At 41.6% G+C, this 13370-nt stretch overlaps 1 protein-coding gene across 5 annotated transcripts in view; it reads left to right on the top strand.

Annotated features, from left to right (window-relative positions):
- ASAP1 (ArfGAP with SH3 domain, ankyrin repeat and PH domain 1) overlaps positions 1–13370 on the top strand; it is a 399692-nt gene that overhangs the window by 244499 nt on the left and 141823 nt on the right. For all 5 annotated transcript variants that reach the window (XM_025393739.1, XM_025393735.1, XM_025393737.1 and 2 more), the window contains 2 exons: positions 10745–10819; positions 11640–11689. In XM_025393739.1, the coding sequence (XP_025249524.1) occupies positions 10745–10819; positions 11640–11689 (125 nt within the window). The remainder of the gene's footprint in view (positions 1–10744; positions 10820–11639; positions 11690–13370) is intronic.

The raw sequence follows: 13370 nt of genomic DNA, 5'->3' as shown, positions 1-13370 counted from the left end.
CCGAGCGTGGTGGCAGGTGCCTGTAGTCTCAGCCACTCAGGAGGCTGAGACAGGAGAATCACTTGAACCCAGGAGGCAGAGGTTGCAGTGAGCATGGCTGCACTCCAGCCTGGGTGGCAGAGTAAGACTCTGTCTCAAAAATAAATAAATAAATAAAAAATCTTATGAAAATAAACCTGGTTACATTTGATTAAAGGGTATTATGTGTTTGTTGTGCCAAACCCCTAGCCTCGGTAGGGAAGGCACCAGGTTCAAGAGGCCAAAGAAAAGTCCCAGAGCCAGCAAATGAGACATGAGATGTATTAGGGGCTTACATACAGGGGAGAGAGTCCAGTGGCAGCAGGCTGGACAAGAAAACTTCACCCACTAGTGAACAGCATGTAGCTTATATAGGATTTTCACTTAACACTCCCCTTAATGACCCACCTGGCAACCTTCATGGAACCCAAAACTCAAGGCCTCAATCTTCTGTATGACCTGTGTTCCACAGGACGGGCTAGGGACTTGGACATTTCTCATAGACAAGGAACGAATTTCTGTGATTGCTACTCCCAGGATTCCCTAGCTTAGAATACACATTCAGGTACATCTGCCACAGGGTCATTCTAAGGGTGTGCTTAAGTTACTGCTATCAGGGCACTTGCCCTACAGTAGTGTCAGGCATTTTGCCTGTGTTTGCATCCACTGTGTCTCAGGTAACTGTGTGTGTTTGGCCAAGTTATTTAGTAATACCTTGTAGGGTTACCAGGAGCAGCTAATGAGACTTTGTGCGTGAACCGAGCCACCTGTGTGGCCTGGAATAAAGTGGAGCTTCATTGGTGTCAGTTCTTTTCTTTTCTTTTTTCTTTTAAGACAGGGTCTCGTTCTGTTGCCCAGGCTGGAGTGCAATGGCACAATCTCAGCTCACTGCAGCTTCAACCTCCTGGGCTCAGGCAATCCTCCCACCTCAGCCTTCTGAACAGCTGGGGTTATAGGCATGCACTACCAAGCCCAGCTAATGTTTATATTTTTTTGTAGAGATGAAGGTTTCACCATGTTGCCTAGGCGGGTCTCGAACTCCTGAACTCAAGCAATCCACCTGCCTCAGCCTCCCAAAGTACTGGAATTACAGATGAGCCACTGCCCTTGGCCCGTTGGTGTCAGTTCTGTCTCGATCCACTGACACTGGCATGGGCTAGTTCAGGAAGGTGCTGGGACACCAGCAAGGTTAAGCGGTTTTCCCAGTTCACGCAGGCCGGGAGTGATGAGTGGCCACATGCCTCTGGGATTCTTTCCTCTGTATAACAGTACCTTGGAAAGCAGCCTAATGATGAGGCATCAGTTTTATTTTTATTTAGTTTTATTTTTTGACCTGCCACTTCAGGAGGCACCAGTTTTAAATAGCTTCAAGTATTATAACTCTCTAGGACCTGAAGGAGTTAATATATTAGACAGAATACCCAATTTATACCAGAGAATTACGGACTTAACTGCTGGGAGCTGGCTCATTATTTTAATTGGATTTTCCAATATATTGAGCAAGTCAGCAGATTTGCATTAGCCTTACTTTCAGAGAAACTGTTTCAGTTCTGGAGAGAGACAGAACCAATGGGCAGTGGAGAGGGAATGTCAAGATTAATGCAAGGTGACAAAGCAAGCAAATTATGTCCTTGTTAATTAATACAGTCTTGTGTGCATGTAAGTGTCCTGGAAGTACCATTTGTAGAACTCTGCTCCGCTCTCCTGTCAGAGGCAAGAAAAAACAAGGCCCTGCTGACTCATTGTCTTTCTGCTGGTTGGCTGCTCCAGCAGGACAGGGTGACTTGTTGGAGTGAGGCCTTAAGGGCACTCCACTTACAGGCCCATAGAGGGGCTTGGAGCTGAGTTGGGCAGTATTCAGGCAAGCTAGAAATGGTAGTACAGTGTGACCTACAACTGCTTTTTTTTTGTTTTTTGTTTTTTTTTGAGATGGAGTTTCACTCTTGTCACCCCGGCTGGAGTGCAGTGGTGTGATCTCAGCTCACTGCATCCTCCGCCTCCCAGGTTCAAGAGATTCTCCTGCTTCAGCCTCCTGAGTAGCTGGGATTACAGGCACCCACCAACACACTTGACTAATTTTTGTATTTTTAGTAGAGATAGGGTTTCACCACATTGGCCAGGCTGGTCTCAAACTCCTGACCTCAGGTGATCCACCTGCCTCGGCCTTCCAACCTGCTCGGGTTACAGGCGTGTGCCACCGTGCCTGGCCTACAATTGCTTCTTGATTCCTTCTTTGGGATCTGATCAGTTAGTAAACAAAACAGATATAGGGCCTCCCCTTAAGAAGCAAACCTTCTAGTGAGGAAAGGTGATAACTCAGTAAACAGTAAGTGAGATCATTTATTTTAGTGGTAAAGCATAAAGACATTTAAAAAATCAGAGCAGAGGGCCGGGCGCGGTGGCTCAAGCTTGTAATCCCAGCACTTTGGGAGGCCGAGGCGGGTGGATCACGAGGTCAGGAGATCGAGACTATCCTGGCTAACATGGTGAAACCCCGTCTCTACTGAAAATACAAAAAACTAGCCGGGCGTGGTGGCGGGCGCCTGTAGTCTCAGCTACTTGGGAGGCTGAGGCGGGAGAATGGCGTGAACCCGGGAGGCGGAGCTTGCAGTGAGCCGAGATCACGCCACTGCACTCCAGCCTGGGAGACACAGCGAGACTCCGTCTCAAAAAAAAAAAAAAAAAAAAAATTCAGAGCAGAAGATATATGTTTATATATACAGAGGAAAAACTTTATGAAGTCATCTCCAGTGACTGGGATAACAGGGGCTACTTGTATATTGCTGGCAGTGTTGAAGCAATTGTAAGGAATAAACGGCTATTTTTGTCAAGTTTAATATTAATTACAGTTACTTGCTTCCGTAAGTCCCTTTTGCATGATGGAAGGTAGACCTCAGCCTACCTATGTTTGATTAACTCCAAATTTCTGGTTAGGCTTGATGTATGTACTAGCAGGGGGAATACCTCTTCTTTTAGGAAAGAAATCTAGAAGCAATTTGTTCGGAAAGCAAAACTATTTACCATACCTAAATACTATTCTGGAATTTTTTTTTTTTTTTTAAAGCGATAGGGTCTCACTCTGTCACTCAGGCAGTGGCAGGATCGTAGCTCACTGTAATCTTGCAGTCCTTGCCTCAGCCGCCTGAGTAGCTGACTACAGGCATGCACCATCATGCCCAGCTCATCTTTTTTTTATTATTATTATTTCTAAAGAGATGGGGTCTTGCTGTACTACCCAGGCTGTTCTCAAACTCCTGGACTCAAGCAATTCTCACACCTTGGCCCCCCAAAGTGCTTAGATTACAGGCATGAGCCACCATTCCTGGTCCTGAAATGATTTTAAATGTGTTGTTTGCTTAATAAAATGAAAAAAAAATGCATTTTCAAAAACATACGCTTCAACTTCTTGTAGACTTGAATCATGTAAAGAACTTGTGTTAATTCAGCGTTATCAATAAAGGAAAGGAAATGATTTGGAAGTTGAGTAAATGGAGATAGAGTAATCAATAGAATTTTAGTAAAATCAATGGGAAATAATTATATAATGGATTTGAAAGGGTTTTTAAAAATTTATTAAAGATAATGAAGGTGATACAGGAAGTTTACTGATATTGTTATTGTATTATATTGGCTGTATTGTTAAGTGCCTTGGAGATGACTGCTACACATCAGTTTGCAAAACTCTTGCTCAGGTCATATAAATGAGGGGCCCCCAACCCCTGGGCCGTGGCCTGTTAGCAGCCTTGCCACATAGCAGAAGGTGAGTGGTGGGTGAGCAAGCATTACCTCCTGAGCTCCACCTCCTGTCCAATCAGTGGTGACATTAGATTCTCAAAGTAGCCCGAACCCTGTTGTGAACTGTGAATGTGAGGGACCTAGGTTACACATTCTTATGAGAATCTAACTAATGCCTGCTGATCTGAGGTGTAAGAGTTTCATCCTGAAACCAACTCCCCCACCCCCTACCATCTGTAGAAAAACTGTCTTCCACGAAACCAGTCTCTGGTGCCAAAAAGGTTGGGGATTGCTAATATAAAGGATTCCTGAAAGAACTATAAAAATGAAAACACAGGAAATTTATAGAATCCCATGACTGCAAAGTCATATACTCCATCTCTGTGGCACAATAATCACCTAAAATAACTGAGAAATAGGTTTTCCCTTCTTTGAGATCTCCAAGAAAGGATTTTTTTTTTTTTTGCTCCCCCCAATGAATATTTCCTAAAATTTCCTCCTCTTGAGATTGGTTTACTTTCTCTTAAACCTTTCTTTGTGTCTTTATAATGACACAGGTAATTACTATTCACTTGTCACTTAAACTTTTCGGTGCTAGTTTTTTTTTTAATTAACCTACCTTTTCCTGGGAAGTAAGTTGGAAAGACTGTAAATTTTAATTTTATTTTTTTTTTTTGCCTTTTCATTGACTAGTCCCTGGAAACATTCTGAATTCATAATACATGTTTTGCGTTCGTGATTTCTTATCAGCCCTCAAGAATGTGTGTAGATGACCACGGAGAAATTCTTAATTCTTGGGGTTTTCTATCTTCCCCTCATGCCTAACCACAATGATGGCATTAAAAAGTTACTATGTGTGGCGGAGCATGGTTGCTTATGCCTGTAATCCCAGCACTCTGGGAGGCAGAGGCGGGCAGATCACATGAGGCCAGGAGTTGGAAACCAGCCTTACCAATAAGAGAAGACCCCCCCCATATCTACTTTTTGAAAAAAAGAAGTTACTGTGTGTGTTTAGTGTGTGGTCAGTACATAGTTTGAGGCACTTTTTATCTGGAACAACTCTCACATTCAGTGCTAACCACAGAGTTTCATAATTCTTTAATTGTTGTTTTATAATACAGCCTTCAGATCAAAGTACTAATAACATTAATGTATTTTTTTTTAATTTTCTGCTTCATTTCACAAAGGATTTGAGGCATTGATGCAAACCATAATTTAGAACAGAGTTGAAAAGGGGTTATTTATAATCACTGTCTTTTCATATTTTGTTTTAAATTTTTGAGTTTTTACATAAACAATATGTTACATATTATAATTTTTTTTTAAATGCAAAAATCTCCTCTCCCACCTTATTTCTTTGCCCAGCTTCTAACCCTGGAGGAAATTGGTATCAACAGATTTCTGCGTATTATTTCAGAAATAATTAAAGCATAGACTTCCCCCCCCTTTTTTTTTGAGATGGCATCTTGCTCTGTCGCCCAGGCTGGAGTGCAGTGGTGCAATCTCGGCTCACTGTAACCTCCACCTCCCAGGTTCAGGCAATTCTCCTGTCTCAGCCTCCCGAGTAGCTGAGATTATAGATGTGTGCCACCATGACTGGCTAATTTTTGTGTTTTTAGTAGAGACAGGGTTTCAGCATGTTGGCCAGGCTGGTCGCAAACTCCTGACCTCAAGTGATTCGCCTGCCTTGGCCTCTCAAAGTGCTGGGATTAGACGCGTGAGCCACCGTGCCTGGCCTTCTTTCCTCCTTGTTACGCAAATTATTGCATACCGTAAGTAATGTTTTATACCTTGCTTTTATCACATAAATATTTATCTTGGAGGTATTTTCAAAGTGAAGCATAAAGAACTTTCTCATTTTTTTGGCTGTTGTTTAGAAGCTCTGTAATTTATTTAGCCAGTGCCCTGTTGATAGGCACGTAACTTTCCATCAGTATAGATAGCCCTGTAAAGAGGAACCTTGTACACAAATGATTCTGTATTTCATTTCTTCTGCAAGTATTTTTTGAGCACCCGCTCTGTGCTAGGCAGTGTTCTAATTTCTGGGAATATAGCAGTGAGCATATAGACCCCTCTCTCAAGCTGGCAACCAAACTGGGGAGACAGCAACAAATAGGGAAACAACCATATATACAAATGGGTAGGGATGGTAAGTGCTTTGAAGAAAAATAAGGTAAGGATCTCCGTGAACAGAGGAAAGGTAGGCAATAGCTTGACTAGTGAAGGGCGGGTCAGGCCCCCCAACCTTACTTACCTGCCATCCATCCAAACTTCTAAGGCCCATAGGATAGGGGGATGCTAGGGAATTGTACTCCAAGAATGAAATTGAGGGACTCAGAGCACATTATTTCAGCTATCAATATAAAACAGAGGGTGAGTCCTATTAATCTTCATTTTTTCAGTCTCAGACCCAGTTAGTGTTGCTCAACCTTTTTTTTCCCTCATTATGATCCAAAGCCTTCCTCCTTTTCTCAAGAGCCTTTTTAGACGTGGTCCCCCATCGTTCCCCCCATGAAATTTTAATACAGGTAATAGACATAGTTGATATCAGTTATATACTGTGGCCATTTGGAGGGCCACAGACAGTTATAACAGCTAAGATTTTTTATTTTTTGCCCCACTCCCCAAGAACCAGTGTCTTAGAGTCTCACAGAATGTAGACTCTCAGACTATAGCTCTCTGGCTTGCCAGCCAGGCTGTTGCTGTATGATTGTTGGCAAAATCACAGACAGAATTGTCTTGGTAGAAATCCCTTTGTCTTTGAAATAGGAAAGAAGTGATTGTTTCTTAGATGTGTGTCACCAGAGAAGCCCTCTGGGGACACACATTGGGAAACTTTCTGGTTTGTAAAATTAGTTGGTGCTCAGGGAGAGTAAAGAGGTAGAATGACTGAGAATTTTAGGAAGCCTAAGATGAAAACAGGAGGAAAGGGTTAGGGAGAAGTTCAGCGCAAAAGGGGAAAGCCTTCCTGTTCCCCGCCCCTCTCTGCTCCCTCATTTTCTTATTTGTATTTTAGCATCCCATAGCATTTAAAAAATAAACATGTATTCAACACTTCTAGGTATCAGGGAGTAAGCTTGCACACATGTTAACTCATTCCATCCTCACATATTAACTAATTCCATCCTCACAACAGCTGCTTGCAATAGGTTATAATATTCTGCTTTACAGATGTGGTTAAGAGAGTCATGCACAAAGCCCTTCCAAGTCAGCGTTGGTCCTTCTCACACCACTCTGTCCCTCTGCCACTAACACATAATAGCATAATGTAGTAGCGTTGGCTGTGTAGTGACTGTCTCTGTTCCTAGAATATGAACTCTCTACGGGTAGGAACAGTGTTTATTCATCTTTGCCTATCAAGCTTTTAGTGTAGTATGTGGCACAGAGTAGGTATCTTATTAATGATGGATGGATGGATGGATGGACAGACTGACAATTGAATACACTTATGTGTGAGTAAAATTATTTCTTGAGTGAGGGGACCCACAAACCTTTCCATCTATAATCTGGTCCTGCAGGTCTCTGCAGTCTTGGGTTCCACGCTACTAAAACTTGATTTTATCAGGATTACTTGGGGTCTCCTTGAAGACAAGTAGTTAAAAACTCTTCTCAGTCTTTGTTTTGGTTACTCCTTTCACACCTGACTCTGCCTTCCTTGGTTCCCCCCTGCCATTCTTCTTTGCAGCTGGGTAGCATCTCCATCTCCATCTCCTTCTCCTTTGTAGATTCCTCTTTGTAGCATCTTAAAATCAAGGAGACTCAGGCCACTGCCGCAGAGCAGTGAAACAAACAAACAACAACAACAAAATAAATATATATATATATATATATTTCCCGGCTATAGATTGCACTTCCTAAATATCTTATCTTTTTATCTTTTTAATGGAATCTAGGCATTAAGGATATAGCTATGAACAGAAAGGTCAAGGTCACTGTCCTCATCGAGGTTTTGTACTAGTGAGGGAGACAGAATACACAAGCTGGAGGCATCTCGTTGCCTAACCTCAAATTATACTTCTAAGCTATAATAATCAAACCAGCATGATGCTGGCATAAAAACAGATGCATAGGCCAGGCACGGTGGCTCACGCCTGTAATCCCAGCACTTGGGAGGCCGAGGCAGGTGGATCACAAGGTCAGGAGTTTGAGACCAGCATGACTAATATGGTGAAACCCTGTCTCTACTAAAAATACAAAAATTGGCCAGATGTAGTGGTGCATGCCTGTGATCCCAGCTACTCAGGAGACTGAGGCAGGAGAATCGCTTGAACCTAAGAGGCGGAGATTGCAGTGAGCAGAGATCATGCCACTGCACTCCAGCCTGGGCGGCAGAGTGATACTCTGTCTCAAAAACTAAAACTAAAAATAAATGCATAAATCAGTGGAACCAAATAGAGATAAATTCACATACTCACAGTCATCTTATTTTTGACAAAGGCACCAAGAACATACATTGGGGAAAGAATATCCTCTTCAATAAATGATGCTGGGAAAATTGGATATCCATATGTAGAAGAATAAAACTAGACGCTGTCACCATATACAAAAATCAAATCCAAATGGATTAAAGACTTAAATCTAAGACCTGAAACTGTGAACCTACCAGAAGAAAACTTTGGGGGAAACTCTCCAGCACATTGCTCTCAGCAAAGATGTCTTGAGAAAGACCTCAAAAGCACAAACAACCAAAGTAAAAATGAGCAAACAGAAATGGGATCATATGAAGTTAAAAAGCTTCTGCACCACAAAGGAAACAATCAACCAAGTAAAGAGACAACCCACAGAATAGGAGAAAATATTTGCAAATTACCCATCTGACAAGGGATTAATAGCCAGAATATATAACGATCTCAACTCATAGGAAAAAAATCCAGTTTTAAAATGGTCAAAAGATCTGAAAAGATGTTTCTCAAAAGAAGACCTGGCCGGGCGCGGTGGCTCAAGCCTGTAATCCCAGCACTTTGGGAGGCCGAGACGGGTGGATCACGAGGTCAGGAGATCGAGACCATCCTGGCTAACACGGTGAAACCCCGTCTCTACTAAAAAAAATACAAAAAACTAGCCGGGCGAGGTGGCAGGCGCCTGTAGTCCCAGCTACTCGGGAGGCTGAGGCAGGAGAATGGCGTGAACCCGGGAGGCGGAGCTTGCAGTGAGCTGAGATCCGGCCACTGCACTCCAGCCTGGGCGACAGAGCGAGACTCCGTCTCAAAAAAAAAAAAAAAAAAAAAAGAAGACCTACAAATGGCCCAAAGGTTTATTAAAAAATGCTCAACATCACTAACCATCAGAGGAATGCGAGTCAAAACTTCAGTGAAATATCATCTCATGCCAGTTAAAATAGTTTTTATAAAAAGAACAGTAATGGATGCTAGCAAGGATGCAGAGAAAGGGGAACCCTCATATGCTGTTGGTGGTAATGTAAATTAGTACAACCACTATGGAAAATGGTATAGAGTCTCCTCAGAAAACTAAAAAGAGAACTACCATAAGATCCAGGAATCCCACTGCTGGGTATATACCCAAAAGAAAAGAAATCACTGTATCAACAAGGTAACTCGTACTCCCATGTTCATCAGAGCACCATTCACAGTAGCCAAGATGCAGAATCAACCTAAGTGTCCATCAACAGTTGAGTAGATAAAGAAAATACAGGATATACACACAATGGAATATTCAGCCATAAAAAAAAAAGAACAAAATCATGCCACTTGCCACAAAATGGATCCAACATTATGTTAGGTGAAATAAGCCAAGTACAGAAAGACAATTATTGCATGTTCTGTCTCATGTGGGAGCTAAAAAAGAAAATTGATCTCACAGAGATAGAGAATAGAATGATGGTTGCCAGAGGCTGGGAAGGATAGTAGGGTGGAAGGAATAAAGAGGGATTGGTTATTAGGTACAAAAATACAGTTAGATAGAAGTAACACAATCTAGTGTTAGGTAGCACAGCAGCGTGACTGTAGTTAATGATTTTTATTATATATTTCAAAATAACTAGAGTGGAATTGAAATGTTCTAGCACAAAGAAATGATCAGTGCTTGAGGTGATGGAAACCCCGATTACCCTGATTCGATCATTATACATTGTACCCTTGTATCAAATTTCTCATGTACTTCATAAATACAACTATTATATATCCATAAAAACTAAAAATTAAAAGATAAGTCTGAGCAAAAAAACCCCAAACACAGCAATTTCAGATAATGATACATGGTATAAAAAAATGTGAAAAGGAAATGGAAAAAGCCCCTCCTTACTCTGACAGAAGCAGTTGAAGAAAATTCACCGTAAGAGCTACAATTTTGGCAGAGGTGTTAATGGAAGTGCTACAGTGATTTGAGGAATTATTTGTACACATATACGTGTACTGTAACATAGTGTTTAAGCAAGCTCTGGAGCTACACCGCCTAAATTCCTTTTTTTTTTTTTTTTTTTTTTTTTTTGAGACAGTCTCTCTCACTCAGGCTGGAATGCAGTGGCGTGATCTCGGTTCACTGCAACCTCCGCCTCCCAAGTTTAAATGATTCTCGTGCCTCAGCCTCCCAAGTAGCTGGAACTACAGTTGCACACCACCACACCTGGCTAATTTTCATGTTTTTAGCAGAGACAGTGTCTCCCCATGTTGGCCAGGCTGATCTTGAACTTCTTACCTCGAGTGATCCGCCTGCCTCAGCTTCCCAAAGTGCTGGGGTTACAGGCATGAGCCACCATGCCCAGCCTACACTGCCTAAATTCAAATCTTAGCCCCTCACTCACATGCTTTATGGTTCTACACAAATGACTCCATCTCTGTTCCTTCACCTGCCAAGTGGTGATAATTACGTCACCTAACCTACAGAGGTGTCGTGCAGGTTCAATGAAATAATGCATGGAAAGCCCTTCAACAGAGACTGGTGTGTGGAAAATGCTCAGTCAATAGTAGCTGGTTTTATTGTTCATGTGGACTTTATTTTTTAACCATCTCCCATCTTCCCTTTGCTTTTTCAGCTCCAGGGGCTGAGCCACAATGTGATCTTCACCTTGGATTCCTTGTTAAAAGGAGACCTAAAGGGAGTCAAAGGAGTAAGTGTTCAGAAATTTGATTTTCACTTTAACTTGAAAGGATTGATTTTTTTTTCCTCTTTTAAGATCATAGTAGTACTTGTATTTGAAAGAGTCTTTGAACATTTTCAGCATTAAAAATGCTCTTGGAAAATGATCATTGGAAAAAAATGTGCCACTTCACATAATGGTATTGACAGAGGAATGAGATTAGGCACTTTCAAGAAGATTGGGAAGGTTCTCCATGGGTGGGAGAGAGAAGTTAAGCCCGAGTCTTGGTTCCCACAGTGTGACCACTGGGGACCCAGCCTCTCTGAACCTCAGGCTCCTGCTTCATCAGCATGACCAGGGCGCTCACCCTTCTTTCCTCTCTCATGCTTCTTGTGTGTATAATACATGGTGTGATGTTGGCCAGGCACAGTGGTCATGCCTATAATCCAAGCACTTTGGGAGACCATGGCGGGCAGATCGCTTGAGCCCAGGAGTTCAAGACCAGCCTGGGCAACATAATGAAACCCCCATCTCTACAAAAAAAAAGTACAGAAATTAGCCAGGGATGGTATTGAGTGCCTGTAGTTCTAGCTACTCAGGAAGCTGAGGTGGGAAGATCGATTGAGCCTGGGAGTTCAAGGCTGCATTGAGCTGTGATTGCGCCACCGCACTCCATTCTAGGCAACAGAGTGAGACCCTGTCAAAAAAAAAAAATAGTGTAATGTGCATGAAAGTGAAGCTCCCAGTGTCCTATAAAGGAAGCAATTCTTGCTAAGATGTTATTTCAAAACTATTTATTCATTTTCAGTCAAAGTCGATGCAATTTTAATTTCATTTTCTCTTTTCTAAGGATCTCAAGAAGCCATTTGACAAAGCCTGGAAAGATTATGAGACAAAGTTGTAAGTGGTTTTTTGTTTAGTTTTTGTTTTTTAATATTGTTGTGAATTTTGAACAAAAAAAACAAAACTGGAGAAAGGACAGACCTCTTAACTAATAACTTCTCAATAAAACTTGTTTAGTATATCCTCTAGTATATCCTTATTAGGGCTAAGAGGTTGGGTACACTGACCTAAAGTGGTTGCATCTCCTGTGCTATTTGTCTGAAGGGAGAGGTACTTTTACTATCAGTTGTTTTGGCATTTACGGCTGCTGATACTATCAAGTTATAGGCCTATGGCTCTCATTATAGATAGCATGTAATTATGGACCATTTATGTTTCTGTATAGTATAACAATTGGGAAATAATAAAAGTAACAGCTAATACTGTGACATCTTGGTGCCTGCCAGGACCTGCACTAAGTGTTTTTTGCATGTATGACCTCTTCACAGGAAACTATCTGTACAACTTTACTCTCTGTTTATATACATCAGGGAAACTGAAGCCTAAAGAGGCTAAGGGGCTCGTGAAAGGCTAGAAAGCTAGTTACGTGTCCATCTGGCATTCACTCCAGGTCTGTCTGACCACAGAGCCTAGCATAGCATGGGCACTGAGGTCAGACCACCAACCTCGTGGAGTTCTTGTTAGGGATTAGGGCACTAAGCACTTTGCAAGGTGCTCGGACCATCTTGATACTGTGTGTAATTGTACCACGTTCCTTTATTATTATTACTATTATTACTCTGAGACATTTGTAACACCAAGCAGGAGGGTGGGGTGGGAGGAGATATGTATTTTTAAAGCTTTTAGTAAAAGTCTTGGACAACTAGAAACATAAGAGAATAAAACATTTCTGTAGGCAGCAATAGCAACAGGATAAAAACAAGCAAAAGAAAAGCAAATTCAGGATTAAATATGTTTTTCCCAAACTACTTTTGTAATTATGTAAAAAGTGCATTGTTAGGGACTTGCTGTTTTAGGAATATATCCGTACATTGACAGTTCTAAATGCAGCAGAGAACAAAAAGGTTATTAAAATGGTCAACTGATAAATGAATGCTGTGGGCTGTGAATCTTTCTGTATGAAAAGTGGGTCATGAGTACTCAAATTGTAAGCTAAGTACTGCCCCTGCCCAGAGGCAGTGGTGCTTAAACTTGGAATCGAATAGGATTAAGTACTTAGAAAGTAGGAGGCTAAAGAGGGAAGAAAAAACCCTTGTGCTTTACTTGTAGAATATGTCTTCTTTGTAGGACATAGGAACAACAAAACATGATGTAATACGTGCTTTGTCAACTAAAGTACTACCAATATTAGGTAGTACAACTGTATTTCTATTGTTTAAAATCTCTGTTGGCTAAAGACCTACAAGTATCTGGTACTTAGTGTTATAAATGACTTAAAATATGAAGCATTCTGAGATGGTACAGGTGCTCTTCCTTGTACTTCTCACTCAACGTATGAACTTGTCTGGCTTTTCTTTTTTTTTTTTAATTTTTCTTTTCTTTTTTTTTTTTTTGAGGCGGAGTTTCACTTTTGTTGCCCAGGGTGGAGTTCAGTGGCGTGATCTCAGCTCACTGCAGCCTCTGCCTCCTGGGTTCAAACGATTCTTCTGCCTCAGCCTCCCAAGTAAGTGTGGGATTACAGGCACCCGCCATGAACACCCAGCTAATTTTTTGTATTTTTAGTAGAGACAGGGTTTCA

Source organism: Theropithecus gelada, chromosome 8 (assembly GCF_003255815.1).
Source record: "Theropithecus gelada isolate Dixy chromosome 8, Tgel_1.0, whole genome shotgun sequence".
Taxonomy (NCBI): Eukaryota; Metazoa; Chordata; class Mammalia; order Primates; family Cercopithecidae; genus Theropithecus; species Theropithecus gelada.
Note: the sequence above shows the minus strand (reverse complement) of the source record. Positions and strands in the feature narration are given on the sequence as shown.